This window comes from Nipponia nippon, unplaced genomic scaffold (assembly GCF_047370975.1).
Source record: "Nipponia nippon isolate SJK-2023a ecotype South Korea unplaced genomic scaffold, ASM4737097v1 scaffold_11, whole genome shotgun sequence".
In the NCBI taxonomy this organism is placed as follows: Eukaryota; Metazoa; Chordata; class Aves; order Pelecaniformes; family Threskiornithidae; genus Nipponia; species Nipponia nippon.
The window spans coordinates 5,641,187-5,668,327 of NW_028262302.1; the positions used below are offsets into that span (position 1 = coordinate 5,641,187).

The 27,141-nt window shown below is 55.1% G+C and overlaps 1 protein-coding gene across 1 annotated transcript; it reads right to left on the reverse strand.

Moving 5' to 3' along the window:
* Positions 1-4,730: 4,730 nt before the first annotated feature.
* On the reverse strand, positions 4,731-23,056 carry SYNDIG1L (synapse differentiation inducing 1 like). The gene is made up of 4 exons (XM_009474473.2): positions 22,509-23,056; positions 10,461-10,916; positions 9,060-9,197; positions 4,731-7,419 (listed from the first exon to the last, which is right to left on the reverse strand). The coding sequence occupies exons 2-4, from the start codon at positions 10,887-10,889 to the stop codon at positions 7,261-7,263; spliced, it is 726 nt and encodes a 241-aa protein (XP_009472748.1). The 5' UTR covers positions 10,890-10,916; positions 22,509-23,056; the 3' UTR covers positions 4,731-7,260.
* Positions 23,057-27,141: the final 4,085 nt, after the last annotated feature.

The window sequence follows — 27,141 nt, forward strand, 5'->3', positions numbered from 1 at the left end:
TCTTTACTCTTCTTCCGTATTTCCAAACCCTCCTGATTTTGTCTCATTAGCAAATGGCACCAAGGCACCCCTCCTTCCTATGCTGACTTGCATGTGAAAATATGGAAGATCAATACTCATATGGATCCTCAAGGATTTTGCCCTCCAGTCCAACAGATCCTCTAAAATACTAATAACCTCTTAATACCCATCTTAGCTTTCTTGAACCAGCCCCCACTTGACGACTGTTGGTGTGGCTCCATCCCAGAGGTTTGGCCAAGGTCCAGATGCAGCGTTCCCTGCCTTTCCTCTTCTGGAAAACAACTGAGCTGATGTGTAATGCTAATTTAGCACAGTCAACATCTGGAAAACACTGGAGTTTTGGAGAAAATACTCAAATATGAAAGCACTTCAGGAACAAAAATCTTCCATCTTTCTAGCCTAATACTGTCAAGAGTTTACTGCCTGCACCTAGACTTTGATATATTACTTTGAGGATGGCATTTTGGCAGATATTGCATTTATTTGCATTTCATTTTTCCTTCACTGGCTTCTTCCTTTGCCTCTCTCCCCACCTCTCCTCTATCGCTTCAGTAACCACAGCACTGTGGGAAGGTAGAAGAGCTGTGGAGGGATGGACACCCCCTGCCAAACTCAGATGTTTGAGAATAAAGTTGTATCTTCCTAGCACTTCTGCAGCTGCGTAAGTTTGGGCTGGGGGCAGGCGCAGAGCCTGCCTGTGCAGCGGGAAGGACCCCTTGCCCATGGGGCTGTCCCTCAGCTCTCCGTGCCAGGAGAAGGCAGCACTCCGACTGCACTCTGACTTCTGCGAGACACTGGGTTTGGTCCTGCCTGACATTTTGTTTAAGTAACAGGATTTATTTAAAAATGAAGCTGGCAAACACTGAATGAATTAAAAACCAGTTAAGTGCCATGTCTCCAGAAGTAAAGAGGGAGCCCCTGCGGAGCTGGGGGATTTCTGCTGGGAAGCCTCCGAAAGGCTCCCAAGGATGGGAGCGAGCTGAGCGCAGCCCTCCAGCCAGAAAAGCTCCTGAGCAGAAATGTGGGGGGCAGGAGAGTTGTGTTGTCTGTGTCTAGCACTAGAGCAGTTGCAGGACATCGCGGCATTTTTGGAAGTGAATAATCTGGAAAAGCCCAGATGAACCGGGGAGCTTCACAGAGGAGCAGCGGTGGGCAAGATGTGCCTTATGGGGAGAGAGCCCAGCAGCGCAGCCTCTTCAAGGCAGCAGAGATGACAGCGCGGGGAAAGGGAGCGGGGCAGACCTTGGTGGCACCAGGGCTGAGGGCTGGCAGCAGAAAGGAACCCCGCACATGTGGGACCTAAGCAGCACGTTTTAAACATCAGCAGAAATGAGCCGTGTGAACCGCTTCCCGAAGGCCCGGGTGGCTGCTTCTTTTGCTTGCTGAGAAAAGGAGGTAGAAAAATCCTGGCCATGCGGAGTGTGGCGGGGTGGGGGGGAGAAGAAAGGCTTTTCCACCAGCCACACACGAGCCCACATCCCAGTCCTGTCCCACTCTCTGGCACAGCTGGAGAGGCAACACCAGCTCCTCTGCTCAAGGGAGCTTGGCCCGAGGGGAGCTCTTGCCCATTTGGGGTGAGGGGACACAGGCCCTGTCTGGGCTAGGAGCTCACAAGTCAGGCACTTCTGGCACTTATTAGTCTTGAGTCTCCAAAGCCCCCAAAGTATGACTTGTGAGGATATTTAAATTGCATTTTTAAGATACATCTTCTAAAGGGCAGCTGCAGTTCCCTTGCAAAGCCCTCTTCTCTGAGATACAGCCCGGGCACCAACTACAGCAAAACTGAGGTCATCTGAGAGGAGCAGTACATCTGCAGACATGGTCCCCAAACATCCCTGTGCCTGGGCACTGTGGGGATGTGGAGGGGGACAGCCCCTCTGTGCCGCAGGGGGGACAGATGAGCAGTGCAGAGTGATGCTAACACCCTCCAGTGTGTCACCTTCACTAACCAACCCCTCCCGTGGCATCGCAGCAAGGCCCAAAGATCACTGCCGGCCATGGGGACAGCATCTGCCTTGTCCCCAGCAAGGTGTCCCCACCTAGTGCTCTGTCCCCTCTTAGCACCGCTTGTCCTCCTGCCCCGTGGGGACAGCTCAGCCCCACCAGTGCGTTCCTGCACGTGTGGCTACCGGAGGCTGTGGAAGAGGGAGTTGGTGTCTGCATCTGCGGGGAGAGGAGAGGTAATGAGCCTCCTGATTTCACAGCAGCTGATGCCTTAGTGATGGCTCTTAATTGGCTTCTCTCTGCAAAAATCCTCTCCCACCAGCCCCAGGAGAGATGGCATTGCCACAGGCTGTGTCTCCCCACAGTCTCTCTGCTGCAGGCTGTTTTTGGGGAGCAAAGGGGAGAGGATAAGCTAGGCAGAGATGCACTGCTAAATGCTTCTTAACATTTTTTTTGGACAGGAAAAGAAAATTTCCCCTGTCTCAGATAATTAGCTACTTCCTTACTGGATTGCTGTGAAGGGAAAACACCGACTGTGCCATTAAGTGAGGCGAAGGACTTACTCTGCTTTTATTTCCCTGTGTCTCTTTTCTTGCCAGCCTCCAGAGGACAGATGGGGGGAGAATCGAGGCATTTCTGCCCCACCAGCATGGGTTGCAATCCCACCCCACTGACAGGCACTGCTCGGAGAGCAGGTGATGGCTTTGCCTCTGCAAGGGGCTGCATCCTCCCAGGTAGACGAAGGTGCCGGGAGTGCAGCCAGGAAGGACACCCTGCGTCCTGCCCTGGTGGTTTCCACATCGCCTGCCTTGGGGATGACCCCGAGGAGAGGCAGGCTGGCTGGGAGAATGTGGGAGGACCAGTGTTCCAGTGGATCCCTTCAGCCAGGGACAGGGTCCCACAGGGGTCTTGTGTCCCCCACAAACTGCACCAGCTTCTTTTCCCTTCTCCTCCATCCTCTTGCTTCATCCCTGTGGGAAAAGGAGCGAGACCCAGCGCAGCCCCATCCCTGTATCCCTTGTCACCGCTTCCCAGCCCTGGTCTGCAGCCGGCGGCCCCATTTTGGCACACTACAGTGCTTGCCGAGGGCGAGTGGCACAAGCAGAGCTGGGGGAAGCAGGCGGTGGCTCAGATGCGTTGGTTGCTCAGATCTGCAGCCAAGGCGCTGGTGCTTTTTTCCTCAGCAGCTTTCTTCCTGACTGCATCCCAGAAGGAGGCAGGATTCAAAGGCCAGCCTTGCCCTTATCATGGGCTCCATCTGCCCCATTCTTAGCTGCTTCCAAAGAGAAATGCCTGCTGGGAAGTGCTCACCTTGACATTGTGGAGGTTATAAAAGGAGGCCAAGCTGGAAGACGACATGTGTTCCACCACTGGGAAAAGAAACCAAAGCCCAGCACGCCTCAGACAGTGCTGCCCTGTGATCCTGGCTGAGTGAGGAGCATTTCCAAGGCAGGGGAGGGATGGAGGGGATGTTCAGCCAGCTGTGGGGAGTGGGGCTGGCTTGGCCCCTGGGGTCTTCTCCTCACAGCAGGGAGGGCATCTGGGGCACCTGGGGCACCTGGTGATGGCACTTTTTGCAACCCAAAAGCTGCCCAGCATGTGAGATGAGAGAGGGGTGTTTGGGCATGGATGCAGGGAGAGGGGCAGGGGATGGACTTTCTGTGTCTCTTGGTGTCACCAGCTTAGGATGAGGGCTAGGGGTGCTGGTGGGGCCACGGGGCCAGAGTACGGGCATTTGGGGAGCAGTGGGCAGGAGGGTGATGGGATGGTGTTTCTGGGGCCAGGGGGTTGGCGTGTCCGTGCTGGGGGTGCCAGACAGCACCTGCATTTGTAGGGACAGGCACCTGCAGCCCACTGGCGAGGAACTCACTTGCAACTAGATGTCCTAATTAGGGATAATGAATTAGTCATGAATGGAGAAGGGGGGGGCTTGCTCTGATATATCATGGGACTCTTCAGCACCTCTTGTGATTATTTTTTAGAAAGCTCTGGGAAGCAGGGAAGGACAGCTGGTTGCAGTGTACACCCTTGTAGGACATCACTATTTAACCAACCCCCTCCATCCCTGGCTCAGAGAACCCCAAATCCTCCCTCGCCAGCCACCAGGAATCCCGCCCCACCACCACCGCTCTGCACGGGCACAGACCGTCTCTGCACTGCCTGCCCTTCCCATCACCTCCCACAGCTGCGACCTGCTGGGCCCCCTGCAATCCCTTCTCCTTTCTGGGCTAGACATGTTGCCAGGCCAGAACTTGAAGCTATTCTTCCTTCGCCCCAAATTTCTGAGTATCCCCTGTGGGATCAGGACCATTACAGAGCTCTGCTGTGGGACTGGGGGTCCTGGGTGGGAGAGGGACCCCTCCTCTGGGAGGACAGGATGGAGGGGGTGAAGAGTCACTTCTTCCACACCCACTGGTAGGGTTTAGTTTAATTTTTTTTTTTTTAAGCTCAATCAAATTTCTGGAGCTTGCGTCTTCCCCGACTACTGTGTCTTGTTGCCTTTTTGCTTCCTTCCCTTCTGCTCGGGCAGCTGCAGCAGACGCTGTGAGTCTATAATAAGTTATTCAGCAGCAGTCTCCATGCTGGTCCTCAGATTTCAATTTCCACATGTTTCCCTTCAGGCTCTTTCCAACTAATTTCCCCATTTGCATAATGCCCCCCGTAGGGATGCTCTGGCACAGCCCCTTCCCCCCCCTTTGACAAGATCATCAGAGATTCAGGCTGTTAGCGGAAAACACTTTAATTCTGTTGGCCCCTTAGCTCAATCCTTCCCCGTGTGTCTCCAATTAAAAAAAGACTAAGAGGTGGGTTGGGGTGCAGGGGGATGGGGTTCTCATGGGGAGTGGGCTGGGGGCTGCTGGCCCCCCACCCATGGCAGCCTCTGGAGGGAGCCAGCCGGCAGAATTATAAATTCAGAAGCAAACGCAGTTTCTCATTGCCGGTTCTGGTGCAGCAGCCCTGACAGTCTTGTCTGGAGCCGAATTGGCAGGGACTCCCCTGTCCCTGCTCCCTGGCAGCCAGCCACCCCCCATCTGGGGGTCCTCGAGGGGGAGAGGTGGGGAGGGCTTTAGCTGGGACGGCACTGATCTGGGGTGCTGTGGGTCTGGTTGCCCCTGCTGCATGGGCACCCACGGACTTCCCCTCTCCTGAAATAGCGCTCCTCTCCTGCTTGGTTATTTGGAGAGACGGATGCCCAGGAAGGCTGAGGACGTGCAGGAGAGGGGAATGGAAACCATCCCTCGGCTCCTGGGTGAGGGTGCCCCTCGTCTCTCCTCTCCAAGCCTCCTCATCTCTTCTGGACACCCCAGTCCTTCCCTGCCAATTCCATCTCTGTCCACCATCAGAAGCAAGACCTGCTTATTCCCTTCTGATATTTGTATTCTTCTGCTCCACTTCGAGCACATTTTATTTTATGCTTCTACTACACACAGAGCAGCCTGAACATACACGATGCTCCAGTTTCTCTCTCTCTCCCTAATTCTTGTCCATCCACACATGGCAAAAAGCCTACATCACCATCCCGCTCCCAGCGCTAGCTGCTTGCTGTGATCTACATTGCAGTACATCTCCCTCCGAGTTGCCCAGACACCAGCTGGATTATAACTTGTTCGGGAACTGCATAAACACCTCCAGGTTTAAGTGAGCTCAGCACTCCTGCAAAGCCCACCTCTTCGCTAGCCAGCTCCATGTCCTTATAAACAGAGTCTTTTTTCCTGCTTTTTTTATTAGCTCTTCCATATTATAAAACGTAATGGGAACTTTCAGACCAGCTTCCGAACAGGTCTCTGATGTGCTTCTCTCTTTTATGGCTCGAGTACAACAGCAATCGCAGACATTAACATGCTTCTTCAGGATGAAATGTACATTTGAATGGCACCCAGTTGGAGGAACATGCTGCGCCTCTTGCAGAGCCAGCTGCAGCCTGCCCAGAAACCCCAGGAAGGGGGTGATGGGTGCCCAGAGTCTGCCTGCAGCCCCCTGCACACAGGTGAAGGAGGTGGCAGGGCAGCCACGGCCGGGGCAAGGGAGGGTCAAGGTGGATGCTGGGGAGTGGGGGTGAGGGAGGCCCTTTTAGTGCCAGCCCTTTGAGGCAGTCATTGGCTTCACACCCACCTCTGAAGCACTTGACGTGTCACTGACAATATACGAATTAGCAAAAGGAAGATGTAAGCAGGGATGTGTGGGATTTCCTTGTCAGCAGAGGCTTTTGGATGGACGGAGATACCCCGCTCCGAAGCACGGGAAGAAGTGTGTTGGGGTCACCCTCTGTGTCTCGGGCTCCCTCCAACTCTTCCCCTTCTCTGGATCTCATCCACTCACAAACAGCACTCCCACCGCAGGCTCTGTGTGTCATGCCAGCCTTTTCTTTCCATCCCTCTTTGTGTGCAGGGCCCTGACATAGTGCTGAGAGTGGAGTCCTTCAGGCCCCCACCCCTCCCAGGTCACTTCTTGGGTAGAAATTGCCATTATAAGTCTTTTCAGGGCCCAGCACTGTGGGACGCCAACCTTACAGTGGCTCTGACTTGCAATAATGACAGTCATTATTAACACAGAGAAAACCTTGCTGTCTTTGCCAGCTTGCTCCAACGATGGGAGTGATGGTGTGCAACCACCAGCCTGCCTTCCTCCGTGTTTCTGGTCTGGGACGGGCCAGCAACTGGGATGATCTCCTGTGGATCAGGGGTCTGTCTGCAGAGGGATGTGGAGAGCATGCCCTTTGGTCGTGTCCATGCTGTGTCCTCCTACTTCACTGCAGCTGAGGGGCCTGGTGCCGCCCTGTGGCACTGAAATGAGAATGTTGTCCCCATCATGGGAGTCTAGACACCCCACCAGGACCCTGGCCTCCCAGAAGAAAAAGCGGTCATTCTCCAGCACCATATCCCCTCTCCATCCTGCGTGCCCCCTTCATGGGCCAAGCCTGGGCACCAGTGGTGGATCTCACAGCTGCGGGGCTGGGAGGGGAAGCCGTGGCCCCGGAGCAGGGGTGGTGGCACCAGCCCAGCAGCAGCACACAGCGTCTCTCCTGCACGTCTTCCACCAGACAAACGTGCTCCTCCTGGTGCCAGCAGCCAGGCCGGTGCCTGATTCCCTGCTGTTGGATGGTGGCACCCCACAGCCTCGGGGAGAACAGGGGTCTACTGTTCATCTGAAAGGGGGCAGAGCCTGCACAGGGCATCCAACCCAGGGTCCTGCCGTGCAAGCAGCCCTTGCAGGCACTGGCGCCCTGTGCTCCGCAGGAGAGCTCGGTCCCTGGAGGGCCGGCAGCCGGGGACAACGCTGACATGCAGGTGGCAGCTATACGTGGCCCGCTTTGGAGAGATAAGCGATCAGTGCTACCACCACCCCGACATACACTCCTGTGCCGATGGTTATGGAGAGTGCGGCGAGGAAGAGAGCTCGGCGGGAAGCTGAACTGGCCAGATGGAAATCTCCTTTGGAGACAGCCTTGCTGGTCTGGAAGGAGAAGAAACACTCATTGCTCACAGCTGTACCAACCTGGCCTTTTAGCCTACATGCAGTTGTTTCACTACTGAGTCAGCCCCCCTTCCCCAGCCACTGCATCCCATGAAGGTTGGGGACAGCAAGGCGTCCGTCAGTCCGAGAGGACTCAGCACAGCAGTGCCACCTACACACGTTTCCCCATGGATTTTGCCTCCAAGGGAAGCATGGGCTTTGGCTGTTTGTCTGAAAGCCCCAGCCACCCGGGTGCTCAGCCAGAGCTGCGAGTGGGTGCCTGGACCCTCGTAAGCCCGGGCAAACTGTCGGTGCACAGGGGTGATGGCTGCGTGGTGCCAACTAGGTACGAATATACCCTATACATATATATAATGAGTACTGACTAGTCTCAGGGAGCTGACTCCAGACAACACAGCCCCTTGGTTTGGCTGTGCTGCCACTTGATTTTGCCTGCATGGGGTTTTCAGTTGAAGCCTATTTGCCACAGAAGGGCTGATGGAGCCAGCGATGGAGGCAAATATGGGTGCTGGCTCTCTGGGCGGGCAACTTCCAGCTTCCCTGAGTGCTCAGGGCACGTTCAGAGCTACTCTCCGTATTACCTACTATTTGTGTTCGAATTGCCATGTGGAGATCAGGGCACCTGCTGTGCACAGACACCAAAGAAAGAGATGGTCCTTGCCTCAGCGAGTGAACGAAAGTGGTAGTTATAGCAAATGGAGCTAAATTTAAATTGCGCCAAGTACATCATCACGTGGAGAGTGCACTCTGCTATCCTGCACCACGTGGAAAAATGTGAAATCAGCCACTTCTCGAGGTCCTAATCAGTTAAAGCTTCCCCTGCCTCTCACCGCCTCTGTGCCAGGTACTCATGTTATATATTTTTCCATTTCTGTTTCTGTCATCTTGATTTAACTTCGTAATGCCTCCCCCCCATCTATTCTTGGTACAGCAGCATCTATGCAAATGTAGAGTAAATCCCCTGGCTCTGCATGAATTATTCTGGGTCAACAGCGAAGTAAGTGAGCCCAGGCTCTGGGCTAAGCCCTCAAGAAGGCAGCAGCTCCTCTGAGCTGGTGCAGCCCGAGGGCCACCACCCTCTCCAGCCTCTGCCAGCCTGGTGTTGGCTCACACAGCAAAGCCAATGCGTGTCAGAAACGAGTGCAATGGCAGAGCTGTAGTGTGATATGGAGACCAGGCTCCCTTTTGAGTTTCCAGAGCAGCCTAACTCCTGGGACATGAGCCGCCTCGGACTGGGTCATGGTGTAGGACCTCCGCACTATCGGAGAATGGGAGGGCAGGTGGGAAAATGCCATTTTCCTGAGCCTGGGTGGAGGGTGAGAACTTGGGCAAGGGGCCAAGGGGAGCCCCAGTTCTCTAAATAAGACCTGAAAGACCCAAAGGAAAAGCCTGACCTCCAGTAACCCACACAAAAGCTGGAGGGCTTGCAACCCCACAGCAGTTGTGGAGACATCCAGGAGCCAGGAGCACCCTTTGCCTGAGCCCTCAGGGGTCTGGGCATGGCACAGAGATGAGCCTTAGAGCCAGAAAGGTGCCCGGTCTCCTGCGAGGGCTGCTGTGGCTTGCAGGGCCCTTGCTCCAGCGCTCAGTGCATGCAGGCAAGCAAAGGGATCTCTTACCCCTTGGGAGAAGTAGAAGGCAGCAATCCCCAGGGGCCAGAAGCAGCACAGCATGGAGAAAAGGGCCAAGCCCAGGTGGTCCCGGGGGGGAAGCATAAGGAAATGATCCTCACTTTCGCTGTCGCTGGAGGAGTCGCTCTGCAAAACCAGATGGATTCAGCACATGCCCACCTCCCCGTGCCGCCCTGCAGGCTGCGTCTCAGCCCCTCTCCTCCCACCTCCTGCTCTCTCCTGGCCCCATCACATATTCTCATGCATTTCCCACCTGCAAATTTAAGGAGTGCGTTTCAAAAATATTTTAGCCTCCTCAGCCCAGTTTGAAGAGAAAAAAATGTAGCTCAGCAAATTCAGGAGCGGAGTGGATTCTTGGCTCCCTGCCAGAGCAAATGCTGAGCTCGCTTGCTGGGGGTCTGGGATTTCCCTGGGAGATAGATAGTCTTAAACTGAAATATCCTGAGCTTTGGCAGAACCGGCTGTTTGTCAGCTTAAACAAACTTAAACAAAGTGCCTTATCCCCATTAGGGACCAGGAGATCGATACCCCGCTAAACTAATTTAGCAAGTGAGGGAAAGTGGTTGAATTGGAGCCTCCATCACAGGGGCGACACGTCCTGTCCCCTTAGCGAGCGCATTGCTCAGAGTGGCTGCGGTCGGCCCTCCTGCCTTTGGGCACTGCTCAGCCAGCCTCAGGCTGACCTGGCAGTGATGTGTCTTGGTGGGGAAGGCGTACAGATGTGGGGACACCCCTGCTGCCCTCTGAAAAGGCCCCAGCACCGGCACTGAAAGCAGCAGAGCTGTGCTGGGACATCAGACATGCAGGTTCCAGCAGGTTCCAGGGACCTGCTCCCCCCTCTCAAGGTGCTGGATGATGTTCCCAACCTCTGCACCACCTCTCGAGCTGTGGTGGGGCACAGAGCGCAGCATGAGGCTGCCTTGCCAGCTCTCATTCTTCCTTTGCAAGATTCATCCTGTCTTTATATATTAAGCTTTCTCTCGGCTGCTGCCACCATCAGGCATGTGAATTTTGCTGTTATGCAAGGATTGCTGTTTCCTGTTAGCTCAAGTGCCACAGCGGCAGCAGGCTGCCCTTGTCAAAGGGTCCCCATATCCCAAGACTCCTGCAGAGACGGCCCCACCTCCCCTTCGCTGCCAGCAGGCACGCACCCAGGCTGCCCTCAGGGAAGCTGACCTTTCTCTGAGGTCTTCGGTGAGGGAAAGGGAGCAGAAATGATAAGGAGGAAGGAGAAATACTGGGTGCACAGGAAGAGGCTGGTGAGGCAGGGGATGGTAGGGTCTGGGGGGAAGCTCCAGGGAAAGAAGGGAGAATAAATGACCAAGAATTTGGGCCAATGGCCAGTTATCAGAGGAGGAGTTTGGTGCCATCCCACCTGGCAAAGCTCACCTCGTACTCCTGGAGCTCCTCTTCCTCCACCTCGTAGGACACAGTTTGAATGCGGATGTCGCTCTCTACCAGGCAGGACCCTTGTGCCTCGTGCCCATCGGGACCTTCAGATGGAGCCTCTTTACTTTCCGTAAAAGTGGTCTCGCAGCTTTCCATCTTGCTGTCCTTGGCCTTGAGAGTGGTCTCATCCTTCACGAGGATGAAATTGGGGCCGTACAAGGCTTCAACAGCCAGCTGCAGGGAACTGGCATCCAGCAGCTGGTGAGTCCTGGCACCGCCAGTGTTTTGGAAGATGTAGGAATACAGTTTCCCTTGGCAGTGATGACTGGGGTAGTCCTGGCTGTGATGCTGGTGGTAAGAATAGCTGCTGCGAAGGTGCCCATTGGCCTTGGCCAAGAGCGGGTTTTGGAGCTCACGCACACTCTCCATGCTGCCAGCGGCAGGGGGGAAGCAATCCTGCAGGAGCGGAGAGAGTGGGAGGGAAGAAGCTGTTATTTCAGCAAGGCAAGGGAGCAGAAAAGCCTCTCGCCCATGCAGAGCCGATGTCAAGACAAGGCTAGTAGGAACAGAAAGATTTGGCAATGCTGGAGAAAACAAGAGCCCTCCCCGCCTCTCCACAGCTTGAATCCTATCTCGGCAAACTGAGCATCTCTTCGTCTCTCCCCAGCTGGTAGTAAGATAAGGATGCAGCCCTGCAACAAGATGATCTGATTCAAGCTGGATTAAGATGAGGATTTGCTGTATCTATAATGCATCTTGAGATGGCCACGTGCAGCCTGACAGGAAAGGACCAACTGCATCTTTTCTGCTGGTTCATAATGTGTGCTGTGACAAAGCCTAACAGACAGCACAGAAGTAGATAAGATACTGACAGCCACTTGAGAAGCCTCCCTGTCTTCCCAAAGCAGAGGGTCGCACGGTGAATTACAGCCCTCCAGGTGTTACACATGCACCTAACTGGCTTTCAGGTAGCCAGGAGGTTTTCTAGGGCTCTTTCAAGGCTGAGAGTAGCTAGGCATCGAGGGAAACCAGGAGGCTGATGTGAGGACACGGAGGTGGCATTTAGGCTGGGGTGGGGAGCGTCAGATGCTCAGCCGGCTGTGCAGAGGAACAGAGGATGTGGAGGTTATAGGGGAGACACCGTGGGCCTTGGTCTGCGTTTAAATTATGATAATTTAAGTAAACGACCCATCACATCAGACCTCTGTTTAAACCAGCTCCACCCCTGGGCACAGCTGGCAGCCGCACAGCCCTGGCTCGGGGCCACCGGCTTCAGAAAATGCCGAGTCCAAACGGGATCCTCATCTACAAATGTCAGCATGGGTTTCTTCCTCAGGAAAATCCACCCATCTCCCCCTTCCTCCATTTCAGAGTGCTGAAACCTTGTGCGGCGCTTTTTTTTTGCATGAAAATTTCCTAGATGAAATATTCCAACCCCTTTTCTTCGGAGGAGCATTTGCTATTTTGGCTTCCCAACCCACCTTGGCACAAAGAAAACGTGTAGTGAAATATCAGCGTTCCCCAGGAGAGAGAAACAATTACTTTGCACTCTTCAGTACCCGAGCCCCGTGTTTTACAGCTGCTCTCTAGCACGTTCCCAGCTCCAAGACTGTGCCACCTTATTGCCTTGCAAGCCCAAATGTTCCTGTCCTCCTCAGAGACCTCTGTCACTGCCTCCTCTGCAGGATGCTGTGTAACAGAGACACGCTTCCACCTGCTATAGGGTTCCCCGAGGTGCACTAGGCTTTCTGATAGAAAGCACATCACCTTGGGTTTAAATCTGTCCTCAAGAAGAAAATATAAATAAAGAAGTTAGAGTTGAAGACTCCAGAGTTGTCCCGTCCCCTTGGCCAAACTCTGGCATAGCTCACAGGTTTGAGTGCCATACCCAGTTTTAAATGGCCCTGAGGATGGGCTTTGTTCTGGCAGCAGTCATCACATTTTGGAAAGCTGCTCAGGAAAAGGGAGCCATTCAAAAGCACTCCCGCGCTGCTAAAACTCTTCACGTTTTGGTGAATGCCCTCCGCTTCTCCCTCCCCAAAACCATTCTCTGCTTTCTGCAGTCTCCCACCTTACTAATAAAGCCTGTAATGGCTCGTGCGGCAGATGGCCGTTAAGTATTTTCAAAATATTTAAGGGAGATGCATATTTGTAGCACAGACGGTTTTATTTCCCACACAGACCCAGAGAAGCACAAAGCTTCATCCTGGTTTTCAGGCAAGGAAAGCACGAACCTCTTCTTTGCCTACCTCAACATGCAAATTAGATTTCCAATAAAATATCTTGCTTTCTATTGAAACAGTAAGGAGAGACCAGTCACTGACTGTCATTTGAGAGCAGCAACCCAAGCAGGAGCAGAAGCCCAGCTCTAGCAAGGGAAAGTTGACAGTTTCAGTAGGGCATCCACGCCTCATCTCAAGAAATGTTTTTGGCAGCAAGCTAGGATAGGGAGGGATGGGATCTTGCTGGGAGCTGCCGGAGGGAGCTGGCTCCAAATGCGCTGAGAAATGCCGGCAGACGAGCTGCGGGCAGGCTGCCGGCCACTGGGCAGCGAGTGCTGCCTGTGTGGAGGTTGCTGCTCTGCTCCCTTCAGGTCTTCAGCAGCAGGTTAGAGGAGGGGGAGAGCTGTGCAGCAAAGCCATATGTTCACAGCAGCAAGCGCTGGGAAACACTCACAGCATGGGCGGGGAAAGAAGGGGAAGGAGTCGGGAGGAATTGGAAACCTAAAAGGCAGCTTGGGAGGCAGCAGGTATCACAGACGAGGGTGGGAAGAGTGTGTCTATGCAGCTGGACTGCTGCTGGTCACGGACTCTGTTGACTTTGGGCATCCCGAAGGATGCTAAAGGGGCCAGCTGGTGGGAGATGGCTGGCTGACCTGGGCTGGGGAGGCAGGGAGGGCTTGCAGGCAGCAAATGTCTCAGGGTGAACACACCTTGGAAGAGTAAGAGTGTGGGTAGCAAAAGAAAGAGCAGGAAAATACTGCTGAAGCATGGGGAAGCCTCTGCGAATGTGGGCTGGGCAGGGCTGAAGGCTTCGCCCTGAGGGAGCAGGGAGAGCTCAAACCTCTCTGGTCCCTCAAACTGCCCTGGACCTGTCCCTAGAGTAGGGCCAGGACCTCGGAGGCTGTTGCACTGCACATAGCATGAATAGGGCAGGGCTACAGCTAGAAGATTTTAGTCCATGCTAGTCTTGTACCCTCTGGGATTATAAAAGATTTACCTGTACTAAACTCCCTTTTCCTTGCTGCCTTCCACTCTTGGGAGTTGGGGAAGATGCTCTCCCTAGGAGCAGGATGGGGCAATAACAGGGCTGCAGGGGCGAGGGGAAAAGTGCAGGAGATCTCACTGTGCTTCTCATAAATAGGCAAAGGGACCACAAAGTGCAGCCCTAGCACCCAGTCCTGGCATTTGTTGGCAGTGGGGAGGGGACGCCGAGGGCCAGCATCACAGCATGCCTGTGGCAGCGTGCTCAGCTCTGCTGGAAAGCAGGCAGGCTGAAACCTCCCTCTCTGATAGCTGATGTGAAGAGTCCCAGTGCCAGAGGGGTTAGAGATGCTTCCCACTCCTTAGTCACCAAGATCACCGCATCGCATAGAGACCGCGCCTGTGCGTGCAAGCACGCGTGCTTGCGTGCACCGAACGGTCTGGGTTTGCAGGTGGAGACGAGGGCCATCAAACCACTGGAGATGGTATTAGAGAGGCAATAGCAGGGAGGGTGAGCACCAGCCCCGCGTGCACGTGTGCAGGGAAGGACAGAGCCAAACCAGCCCTGCTGTCATCCCCAAACCCCATTATCTGGATCCTACAGTGAATTTAGCCACACAGGGACTTAATAAAGTAAGCCTGGTAATACAGTAAGCCTAGTAATAAAGTAAGCCTGGTAATAAAGTAAGCTTGGTAACAACCAGGCTTGGGGGAAGAGGAATGAAGCCAGTGGATGAAAGCAAGGAAGCTGTAAAAGATAACATTAGCGAAGAGCGGCCACTCTCCGTCCTCATTACCAGCATGACTGGACAGTGTGCATGTCCATCAGCCCCACGGGGCCAGTCTGGGAAGCACTGGCAGCAGGTAATGGCAGCGAGATGCTCTTAGGTGTGCAGGGAGGATGCACACATACAAGCATACACACACAACGTGAGCACAGGGGGAGGGCACACCTGGGAGGAGGCAGACTCCAGTGTCCTGATTGAGCTGGACTATTTTCCTGCAGCCCTATCGCCGAGGCTAATGGCTGCTGGCTCCCTAACAAACTGCCTCCACAACAAACTGCCTCCGCCGCTGCACAGCTGCCCCCGTAACCACCCAGCGGGGCAGGGCCCCCCACGCTCCCCAGGCCGGTTGCAGCAGTCCCCAGCAGAGTGGGAAATGCACAACTGCGTTGCATACGCTCAGCTTCTCAAGGCGAGTACTGGATAAAAGGAGCCAAAATAAGGCATGAAAATAAAGAGGTAGCAAATTTAGCTTTGCGCTTCATGGATCACACCTCCACACCACATTCCCTGGGCCAGTCCAGGTCCCCTTGGGACCATCTTGAGTGTTTTCCCCCCAACATGAGGGGTGCTCAGGTTGCTGGCTCCCCTTCACCGGCAGCGGCGCAGCCCTCAGAGGGACCCTTGGCACAGATGCCGGCTATGATAAGCCCAGTTAATGATGAATTAAGTAGCTGTTCCAGGAATCAATCATCATTTAATTGCCCTGTCAAGCAAACACTCTGCCTTGCTTCCCGGGCTCATTAGCAGGTTGCGACTGCGTTGCATGTCCCCAGACTCCCGCGCGTTAAGGCTAGCCCACCCTGGCCAAAGGCTTTCCCCTTCAGGACAGCGCCCAGGGAGGCTGCTGCCCTGGGGGAGCGGTGCCCCACTGCGCTGCTGTGCCCTGGATGGTCCGAGGGCAGCGGACAGCGCGAACGCCTGTTCCTGACCCAGCTGATGGGAAGCAGCATCATGGCCAGGTACAGCTACCATAGCCCCAGGACAGGGGGGCTCCTGGTGGAGCAGAAAAGCGCGGAAGATGTGGCTAGCACCTTTCCCAGAGCCCAGGCCCTCCTGGAAGCTCTCAGGAGGTGCTTTGGGGCTTCTAGGCAGAGGCCCAAGTCCTGCCAGAGCACAGTACCTCTGCCTCTGGGCACCCAAGCTTGTGATTCTGTCCAAGAGAAAAACCAGCTCACAAAGGCTGCTGAGAAGCAAAGGCAGAGCATTGCAGGGAGGGAAACTGGCGTTTTGGAGACGGAATATGGGGATGAAGGAAGGGCTGTGAGGGCTAGTGGACAATATGTCTGGCAGGGGCGGCCCAAGCCCTCTCTCAGTCCTAGGAGCCGGCACAGCAATGTGGATACCTGCCGTGTCCCAGTCCTGAGCCCTGCAGGGCGAAGCACAGCTGAAGGGGAGAAGGAAGGTCTTTCATCAGCCCTGCAGATATGGCTGTGGAAAGCGGTCGTGCTCCGGCCAACACGCAAGCCCTCCTGCAGGTGCTTATCTCCACACCGCTGCTCCTGCCTCAGGCACAGCATCAGTGTGCAGAGCGAGGGGCTGTTCATCCCTGGGGTGTAACGAAGCCTTCACCAGTCCTGGGAAAGGTTGCTGTGGCAGGAGCATCAGGTGAGGAGGTGGAAGGGGCAGGGGGGTGGTGTGGGGGAGGCAGCCCTTGGTGTGGGGCAGGAGAGGAGGGTGGTGGGGCATGACAGCCCCAATGGGGCTGGCAGAGGTGGTACCCAGAGAAGCAAAGGGGCACAGTAGGGGCAGCAGTGGGAAGGGAAATGGTGGGCAAGAGGCATGGGGCAAGGGAAGCAAAGTGACATCTGAGCCAGGCAGAGAGCTGGGCCCTGGCCACCGAGATGGAGAAGAAAGAGACTGTGGAGCTGCTGGAGGGGAAAGTGTTGCTGAGGAACAGGAGGGAAGGAATAAGGTGACAGAGAGCCCTTGGACATGGATTAGAGGGAGAATAGCTGAGGTGTCTGTGATGTAGAGCATCTAATTCACAACTTTGATGCAGCCGGTTTGATAGAGCTGGAAAGGAGTGAATAAAGCGCTTGTTCTGATCTCCTGACAGGTAGAGAGCCAGTGCCTCAGCAATGGGCTCCTGGCTCCAACAGAGACTAAATTGCTCTGAGAATTGGGATGCGATGGGCTGCTTTTCAAGGTTCGCAAGTCAAATTGGGCAATTTCCAGGTGGAAATCGAGTCTTTATTCTCCCTGATAAAAATGTTTCTCTGCAGCAGTGTTTCGACCCAGCTGTGCTCAGAGCTAAGGCATCGCTCCTAATGGTAAGAAACAGCAAGTCCATCCCCGGGGCTGGCAGGGGAGAGCCGGGCTGCTTCTGGAGGAGCCGTGCCAGGGGCTCTGCAGGGCTGTGGGCTCCCTCACCGCCCCGTCCCCAGCCCCGGTGCCAGCAAGCCGGACACGCTGCCCGTGAGCATCAGCAGGGGAGCAGCATGAGCTCCATCGCCTCCAAACACTGGGAAGACACGCTGCTAACACTCAACCTCACACCGGGAGCGCCTGCGAACAGGCTGCGCCCTGCCGCTGTGGCACCCGGGGCTGCGGGGCTGGCAGGGCGCTTGTGGCCCGCTGCCACCCTGTTCCCCATCCCCGGCCGGGCACCCCGGCCTGGCACCCCCACCCTGCAGAGCCCGGCACTTGGAGAGGTGGCCGCTAGATGTCCCAGGCACTCCACGCAGCGCAGGCTGCCGCTCGGGCCGCCGCACCGCCCCGGGGGACCCGGCCGCGGCCCCCGGCCGCCGCCCGCCTCTCCCGGCCGGGCAGCCCACAGCACCGCGGCGCCGGCACGGCGCCTGCATGCGAAGCCTGGGCCCAGCGCCTGTCTCTCCAAATCGTTGGGGACGGCTACGCCGCCTCAGGACCCCAGGGCTGGCCTTGGCCTTGCTGGTGCGAGCCCAGCGCCTGCTCCGAGTCGGAGCTCACCGGCACGGATGCGGCCATGGGAGGTGGCCCGCTGGGATGCACCCCTCCGTGCCCCTCATGCAAGGGAGAGCGGGAAAGGGCTCACCGAGCTGGCAAGGGGGGAAGGAGGAAGCATGGAGGGTGATGGTAATAAAACACATGGTTGTGTGGGTGGCTAGGTGTATAATTAGCAGGTTTGGACTCTCTCAGCATTCTTTTTTTAGCTGGAGATGCAAACAAGTAAATAAGGCGGCTGTCAGAAGTTTCTGCAGGCTGTCCTGGGTGTGGGTCTCCGGGGTGCATGGGATCAGGGAGGAGGGGGGCAACGCAGGGGGGCTGCTCCTGGGGGCTGCCCTGGTGCTGGAGGGCAGCAGGGTGGCCACGGGGTGGCCAGCTGAGGGGGACAGAGCAGGTGACCTGGCGGGCAGCGTGGTGCCAGGGAAGTGGGCCAGGACGGGATCAGGGATGGACAAGTTCTGGAGGTGCCAACAGCCACGCTGGGACAGTCCTCTCAGCCCCGGGACACTCCTGCTGGATTTGCACCCAACCAACCTTCAGCCCTCAACAACAAGCCCCAGTGAAGGGCTTTAAAGGGGCACATGATGCCAACCAAACCTGACTGATAGCTCTCACTGGAGGCAGGGGTCCAGACTTCAACCTCCTCTTCCTCAGCACCCTAAGGAAATACCCTAAGGCTGCTGTCTGGAGAGAGGGGCACTGGCACCCTACCCTCAATGTAGAAAGCCTACTTAGAAACATCCATGCCTGTAGAGCTACTGGGAGCCAAACTCACTGACCCCTGGGCTCTGGGAAGCACGAATGCTTCCAGCACAGAGACAGCCCCATCCCTCACCGAGACCAGGCTCCCTTCCTGGGGTGTCCAAAGGGACACCAAGCATCCCACAGGAGAGCTCACAGAGGTCCCCCAAGATGTGTTTATTACCATGATGTTCTCGCTGCTGCTGGAAGATGCACAGAAGCTCGTGCTTGCAGATTGTAATTTTGCTCATGGCTGATTTTCCTATGCTAATGGTTCCAGTCCTCAATTTCATATCAGGTTTTCTCTGTCACTATTTATACCCAGTATTGAACTGAACACAGTGGGTATCCGAGATGGCTCCACGCTCTTCTCCCAGCTTGCCTTTTTTCACCCATACCCTTTGCTCCAGTCCCATCATCTCCACTTCAAGGCTCTTCTCCTGCCCATGAAGTCCCATGGGCCATTGCCCCTTCATGGCTGCTACTGCCCCAGGATCCTGCATCCCATCCTCCCCACTGCTCCCTCCCCACAGACCACTCTGGGCTGCCTGGTCCTGTGGCACAGGGTGAGCATCGCCCTCAGGGAGCAGCGATACCCTGTGCTGGAGCAGACCCGTGCCTCGTGCTCCCCTGCAGAAGCAGACCTGTGCCCCTCAGCCCCCCAGCCCAGCCTGCCCCAGGGCCGTTCCCGGGGTCCGCACCCCGGGGATGCTCTCCCTGCCACGGCCTGTCACCCAGCACGGAACTGATCTGGCAGATAGGACCTGGCTTTCTTCCAGGTGAGAGACTCACACCGGCCGAGACCAAGACAGGAATGGGGACGTAGCATGTGGCTGGCAACAGGCGTCGGGGGGGACAGAGAGCTGTCCTCCCCTTCACGGCTGGGGCTTGCTGATAGAGCAGCTTAGCCACAGCACCTAACTCCGTCCTCGCATCTCTCTGCAAATCCCCCTCCTATCAATTGAAGCTGGCAACGTAAAGCGGCTGTTAAGGACTGCTCATTTGTCTCTGTTTAAAACATATCCCTACTCAAATGATTCATAACCACCCTGAAGGCTAGCACATGCCGGCACCCTCCTTTCCCCACCGTCCTGTTTATTTTATCCATCATCTGCCTGCCTTCAGCTCAGGGCTATTTCCACTTTGCTTACTGTGGCCTGATTCTCCTGGGGATTCACAGGGCTCCTCTACAGTTCAGATGTTTAATTCATTTGCCAATGATCTGCTCTCTCTTTAAAAATGAACTTACGCTGTGGAGATGACACCGTTCTGGCTTACTTTTCCAAACCCTAACTCTCCAAACACAGCCTGTATTTATCAGCAGTAAGCTGATATCCTGGTCCAGCAAATAAGTGGATAGCTCTCTTCCCACTCTGGCCAACATCTGCAGACTCAGGCAAACTTCAAGGTGTTAAATTGTTACCTGGGTCAATAGGTGCAATCCAAACCAAATGTTGAGCCTCTCTTTCATATTTGTTATTGCCAAAGAAATTGAATCCTCAAGTGGAGATGTGCCCTCTGTGTTTAAGGAAGGGCAGTTTACAGTGGCAGGAGCTATAGGAGAGGTTTATTCTGTCTTCAGGAATAAGGTGAGAGGAAAGGCAACAGCTGCCCCCAGCCATCCCATGGCTCTTGTCCATCCCACAGTCCCGGGGGGCCAGGAGCATGCAGAGGATGATGCTAGATTATCTTCCATCTGGTATGGAAAGAGATGCTACAAAACGATGTCACATTTTCTTTTCCATGGCCTTGTCAAGTCCCAACCATGCCTTGCTGAGGGGCCCTCTGGGCTGCTCCTGCCTTTGCTGCATGGATGCTATCCCTCTCCTCCTGGCCCATTTCTCTTCCCTGCCCATGTCACAGCTGGACTTAGATCAGCCCTTCCCGGGACAGGGCTCAGGCTGCTGCTTGCGCCCGTCTGGAGTTGCAGCTTGTCGCAGGAGGTGGCTCTGCTCTGGGTGCAGCACCGATGGTCCCACGTGGGCTGAGTGAGGACATCCCGCTCACGGTGCTTCCCTCCCAGCGTGTCCCTGCTGCGTGGGGACGAGCCCCAGCACCCTCTGTCTTGCCCTGCCACCTTGGAGGCCCTGGGGAGCCAGGAGGATTCGCAGAGAAACCTCCGCCCCGCTCAGGAGCAGCACCAGCGTGGCTGCTGCACGTGGCATTGCATCTGCAAGCTGGTGCACGCATGCCCTGGGCCAATTTTTCACACCAACATTTGATTTTCCAGACATAGAGCCTGGGGACAAATCCTGCGACTGACCCTGGTTTTCAAAAGATACCTGAAGTGTTTCACTCCAAAAGAAAGCTGCTTTAAGTGAAGCACCTGAAAAACGCTGGGGATCAGCGGAGCCTTCCCTTCCAGGCTGAGCAAAGCATTTGGGCTGGTTTGCTGCCTTTTTCACTTAACAGAGAAGCAGCAACAGAAAGACAATTTGGAGGCAATCCATAATGGATTTTTTTTTCCTCTCTAATGCTGTGGCTTGGCCCTTCAGCCAGAGAAGTCAATCATTTGCCCATCTCTAATTTTACAGATAGATAGAGAAATACTGGCTGAAGACCTTGCCTGAAATTACCCCCTGAAAGCAGCAGTAGAGCTGCGTCCTGCAAGCGGTGCCTGGCAGTCCCAGGCTCGGGTACAGGGCTTTAGAAAACAGGCAGAAAAGAGCTCAAATCTGCCTGATTCAGAGACCATGCTTGCAAGGAAGCTGGAAAACAATTCCAAGCACCCATATTAAATGGGAGGGAAAGCAATGAAGGGGTAGGAGAGACCTGGGGAAGGGGCACGGTGTATCAGTGTCTTGAGTCTAACGCTGATGGGGACGGGGTGGCACCAGGGGCACCCAGCGAGGAGAGAGGGGGGCAGGAAGGGCAGAGCTTTGGGCCACCTGTCGAGGTCGAGGATGCTCCTGGGAAGCTGCAAGCACATCCCATCCCACCCCACGCAGAGGGGCCGTGAAGGGGGCAGCCAAACCACAAGGGCCTGAAGTGCCCATGCCATCCCCAGGGGGCCGTTCCCTACAGCCCGCAGGCTGCTCTGCCGCAGGCTGCTGGGCTGGGCAGGACTGGCCCCTTTGAGGCTTGCAATGCTGAGATTGCAGGTGGCAGAAGGCGATCTTAATGGGCAAGTTTTTGCCAAACATTTGGTCACCTCTCCGCAAGCGATGGTGACGTCTGCAGGCTGGGCTGAGGGCAGGCAGGGGTTGGGTACCACGCAAAAGCGGGGATCTGCTGTACAAATTCATCGTGCCGGAGCTGCAGCAAATTACTCATTCTTTAATAATGGTGTTTATTACCTGCCTCTGATGGTGGTTCAGGGAGCTGAAGTGAAGCGGATTCAGCTCCCCAAAGCTTTAGCTCTGCCAGCCATTTTCATGACACAAGAAACTTTTGCTGGAGAAATGCAGTCACTACATTTTGGCTTGGGTAATTCCTTCTCCTGACAACCTACAAAGTAACCAGCTATTATCCCCCAGAGACCAAGGGTTTTTTTTCCTTGTGCGTTGCAGGCAGGCTCAGACCCCGCTCCTCTGGTTATCCCCGGTATTTACATAGCGCTACCTTCCTCCTGGGAAAAAGGTTTCTACTGGTGGCAGATCCCAAGCTCATGAAAAGGGAATTTATCTTTTTCAGAAGCAAAGCAGGCAGCCTGGTAAAGGTGGGTTTAGGGAGAGCAGCATGGCTTTTGTGAAACCCGCAGCAGCTTTGGAGAAGGAATTATAAGCAGGAGCTGGGGAGAGATGGAAAGCGCTTCCCTTCGAAACTCCTGAACGTGCGGCTTTTCTCCCAGACACAAGCTGGGAGGGCATCTGCAGGGCTATAGGGAGACAGTGCTGTTCTGGAGAGTCATTTCCATGGCACAACTAATTGCACTGGCAGTAGCTGTCTCAGCCAAGGTCCCTGGGCTGTTCCCCTGCCCGGGTGCGTCCCGGGGTGGCTGGTGGCAGGGTGGCTCCCGCCAGCTGCTGAAGCTCCTCAGCAGAAGGAAAACAACACCCAAACTTCAGCCGGTGGCTGAGCCGCCTCCCGGGGAGGGAGCCCCGATGCCTGCCTGGGTCCAAGGAGCCATTGCAGTTGCTCTGACATATCTGGCCTCCAAAACTTTTGCTGAAATCCTTACGTTTTGCTCACCCCAGAGCCTCTGATCAGGTAATTTTGTCTTGGTTTCTCCAGGTTGCAGCCTTTCAGCTTTACAGCCGCTGATACATTTTCTGACCCCTCTGGGGCCGACCCGAGCTTGGCGCCAGGCTGGCTTTACCCAGGGACTCACTGCCACCCCACGGGAACAACCTGGGTATGCTGGGGACGAGCGCCCAGACCCCCCCAGGAAAGCCACCCACCCGCCTGCGAGCGGGGATGCACCCGTCCGAGAGTGGTGCGCGGGTCCTTACCTGCGTGTCGAGGAAGGGCTCACCCACCAAGTTGAAGCGTCGGCGGCAGAAGTGGAGCAGCGGCGGCAGGCATGACAGCGGCCGGCAGCGGCTCCACTGCGAGGACGCCGCGGCGGCCTGGTACCCGGGTGGGCGTCCGGCGGCCCTGCGGCGGGCCTGGCCGTGGGCTGGCGGGGAGCAGTGGGGAGCGGAGGGGAGCGGCACGGCGGAGCCCCAGCCGTGCTGGGGTGTGCGGCAGCGCACCAGGCACCGCACGGGGCTGTGCAGCAGCAGCAGCAAAGCCCTCTAGCTGCAGCAAAACCGTACTTCACGTTCGTGTCCAGAGACCCCGCGCTCACTTGCTCGCTTGCTCTCACGCGCTGGCTGTGGTATCACCAGCTACTAAGGCTCGCTAATGAGAGCTGTGCATCGCCACCGCTCCTCTTCTATCACGTCCTCCCGACGTGATTTCTTCTCCTGCTGGTTTAGATAACAGGGCAGAAACTCTCTCTTTTCTCTTCTGCTCGCTGCACTTCCCAGTGCACAGCCCTTCCCACTCCCCCAGCAAGGGAAAGACCCAGTGCCAGCAAGCAGAGTTGAAAGGAAAAGGATAAATGGGATTTCTCGCTGCCAGAGCTGTTGCTGAGGGGTCAGGCAGCCCATCCCAGAGGCTGCACCCCAGGGACAGGCAGCTCCTATGCTGGCTTAGCCAGCTATTTTTCTGCCCTGCTCCATAAGGACCCTGATGGGATATTTATTTGCTTCACACACACCTGGGCATCACTCTGGTTAGTGGAGTTAATCCAGGTTTGCACCAGCATAGTGGGAGTCAACACCGCAGGCCCCACAGCCCAGCCTTCCCACACCCCCCTCTGACGCAGGCAATGCCCCGGGGAGCCCATGCAGCTCCCCCGTGCTCCAGCAGCTCCCCGAGCCCCGCACTGTCTCCCCGCTTGCCCCTAACCTCCCCGAGTACCCCTGCCAGCAGCTCCCCCAGCCCAGGAGCACCCAGCACCAGGGCAAATGCTAGCAGATACACGTGCAGCTGAAGTCTGGTCCAGCCAGGGGGACCTGCTCGAGCGTGGGCGGAGAGCTGCCTGCCCTCACCCGTCCCCAGTGCTGCTCTGCCAGGAGCAGCCCACACCAGGCAGACCCAGATGCAACCCACAGCCACCTGCACCCACTGCCCAGTGGTCACCTCTTGCAGTCCACACTGGGGCCCCCTTGGGACCATGCTGTGGCTTCTCAGCACAACATGTCTTTCTGGAGGTCCAGGCTTGTCTCTAACACCTCCCAACTTCTTCCAGGTGCTGAACTAGATGATGGGTTATGTGCCAGGGCAGGTGGATCCTGTGGTCCCATTCCCAGAGGGGCCAGGGCTCTGGCTAGGGGAGGAGATGGCAGGGCAGCCTCCCCTCTGCTCCGGCTCCCAGGGAGGTGCACATCTTTCCAGTAGCAGCTGCGAGATCCTTTTGCAAAACCAAAGGGCTGGCTGGATTACGTGGGCTAATGATGGGACCAAAGCGCCTGTGTTCCCTGAATAACCGGTGACGGGTGGCCAGCTTTTCCTCCTTGGAGACAATCCGCATGTCCCGCTGTCAGCATCCCCCAGCAGGTCTGGGAAGGACGTGAGCCCAAAATACCAGCCCCAGGCTGGGGGCCTCAGCCGGGAGGCTGTCTTCCAGGATGTCAGCCGGAGCGCAGAGCTGCTGCTATGAATAGAGCGATGCCCAGGGAAAAGGTGTCCCTGTTGACCAGACCCAGGCAGCAGAGCTTGATGGGGGTCTGAGAAGGGAATAGTCCATCCCCACGTCCCTCAGGAGTGGAACAGACAGGAAAGGGCTTGGGGTACAGCAAAGGAGGTTTGGCATCTCCATCGTCTGAGGTCTGTCAGTCCAGGTTAGAGGCATCCTTTGGGAATGGCCTTGGCAAGCAACAGCCCGCCTTGGGGCAGAGGGATGGAGCAGACGACTTGTAATGGCCTCTCCAGCTCTCCAGTGACTCCAACTCAGCCAAACTCCAGGCAAAGCCCCATCTGTGCATGCTCCAGGATGTCGGGGTGTTTGCAAGCAGAGCTGAGGTCCCAGGTCCTGCGTGGGCACGGGGTGAGCTGCAGCCCTGTGAGGAAGCAGGGGAGGCAATGGGACTTGCCGTTGCATGGTTGGGAACAAGGAGGTTTGGTGGCAATTGCCTTCCCTGAGTGAGAGTCCCCATAAGGGTCCTCCTTGCATCCCTGGGAGCCTGTGGGGACGTGGTCAGCTGGAGCACAGCCTGCCGCCGGCTACCCGCTTTCCTGGTCCTGTTGTTTGCCTCAGTTATCAGAGCCCATGCAGCCCCGTTCAGCCAGCGTGCACTAATTAAAGGCAAACAAAGAGGCCTCATCACACATGGACAGCCTTTTGGCAAGGCTGGAGGGGCTGTGGAGGTGGAGGGAAGCGAGATGTGGGCTCGAAACCCCTTCTTTCCATGCCATGGGGGAGACTGAAAGAAAAACTCGGTCGCTGGATGAAGCATCTTCATCTATGGCTTGCCAAGGCTCTGAGAGCTGCCTCGGCTTTACGCCACTCTGTCCTTCACCAGGACGGCACACATCGCTGGATTAACACGCAGGCGCTGCGATTGCCTGGCGGGGCGGGGGATTAGCCCTCACCAACTTTTACAGATACTGCTTAGTGGCAGAGCTGCAGCACTGTTTCTCCTGCTTTAATGATGATAAGGCAACATTAGCATCCCAAATCAAAGTCTCTCTGACCTCAGGCAGCTCTGAGAGAAATGTATGCATGCACAGATATTATATGTATATGCTAGTGCTTATGGAGGTATGGCAAAAACCAGCTTAAGTGACGTGGTTTGGGGCTTTGCTTTTATAAGCGCAGCCATCCAGTCCAGATTAGAGAGGGGCAGTGTCCCTGGCAAGTGACAGGAGGCAAAAGGGCTGTGTGACCTAGAGGAGTCAGTCAGAGACAAACCACCTCCGGGGCACCGAGGATAAGCTGCCGGTTGGAAACTTCCCTGCCCAGAGAAGAAAAAGGGACAGAATCCAAAGCAAAATGCGCAGAGCCTCCCACTCCGCTGAAACTTCTTGTCAGATTTATGCATCCGCTGGGATGAATGAAAGGAAAATGGATATCAAAATGGCCCTTTGCTCTCAGCTGCAAGGGAGACCTCTGGCAAGAGCCCATCCAGCAGAAGGAAATGAGATCTCATTACATTAAATATTAGCTGATGTGCTATCACATTGGACCTGTTATACCAGCTAAATGATGCCCCTCTTCAAAAAATAAGTAGAAAAAAATGTTGCCAGAGGCATAAAATATGCGAAGAAAAGGCTGTGCTTGTGTTTCAGGGCTGCCTCACATGGGAAGGTGGGGCTTTGTTTTGATTATGTTCTTCAAACATTAAAAACTCCCTGCCAATATGTCCTGAGCTTCACATGCTTCATCTAACTACAGACATAGCAACAGATAAATACGCCACGACAAATTTGGTAACATTACTTTATTGACGGCCAAAAAAATCCAGATCACTCAAGACTGAAAGCCTGGACTCCTGCCAAACAGTCTCAAGCGGAGAGCTGAGATGAAAGATTTCGCGCCAGAAAGGGACAGAAACTACTAAAACCCCCAATAACTGGAAGGCCTCCGCAAAGGTGAGGACTCAGCTGCAGAGCATCCTCAAAGAAGCAGAAACAGAGAGCAGAGACACGATGAAAGGGAAACAAATCACACTTGAGACAACTGGACATTGCCGCTTGGGCAGCTGCATCAGCGGGACCAGAGGACATCAGGCAGGACCTGCTTGTCAGAGGCGCTCGGCACCCCTTGCACCGGCAAAATAAGTGGGGGGATTTGAAGTACCTATTTATCATGACTGGTGGGAGCACTGAACAGATTAAAGTTATATTTGCAGCTATTAGAGATGATCAGATTAGTGAAATCTAGAGACGAGAGAGAAGCTTCAGAGGGGTCAGCCAAAGCTAATTAATTGGGCAGCATGACGGGAGAAGAAATTAAGCGTGGACAAGGAGAAGGTAAAGCATATTGGAAGGAATAACTTCAACTCTTCATAATCACTAGTGATTTCTAAATTAACTGGAAGCATGAAGGGAGAAAAAAAGATGTGGGTGTATCTGTGGACAATAGAGTGAAAACCATCTGGTTAATGTATAGTGGTGAGGAAAAAAAACCCCAACATGCTGTCAGATTGCTTTCATAGAGGGATACAGAAAATAATAAAAACATTACAGTACCATGTTGGTAGTGACTCAGCTGTTATGGATAAGTTGAGGTTTTTCAATTAGAAGACAGATTCAGATCATTTATTGCAAAAAATACAGTTAAAAAAAAAATAGTCTTCTGTAAAAGTGAAGCACTGAGCCCTGGGGTGCAGAATGAAGTTTCTAAGCATTTACGAGGAAATCTGGCTGTTTAGGAGGCAGCAGTAAGCAAGGCATAAGCTGCAGGTCCCTTACAAAACATAGCACCCAGCATCAGATTTTGTCACATCTCTGATATGATTAGCACCTGATAACACAGATGTCTCCAACTTCCCATGTAGGTGAAGCTCCCAAAAAGCCCGTGTCTGCGATATATTTGAATAGTATCCTTCTGGGATTAGTGTCATTTTCCTCCTTCTCAGTAAATGTCAGCTTCTA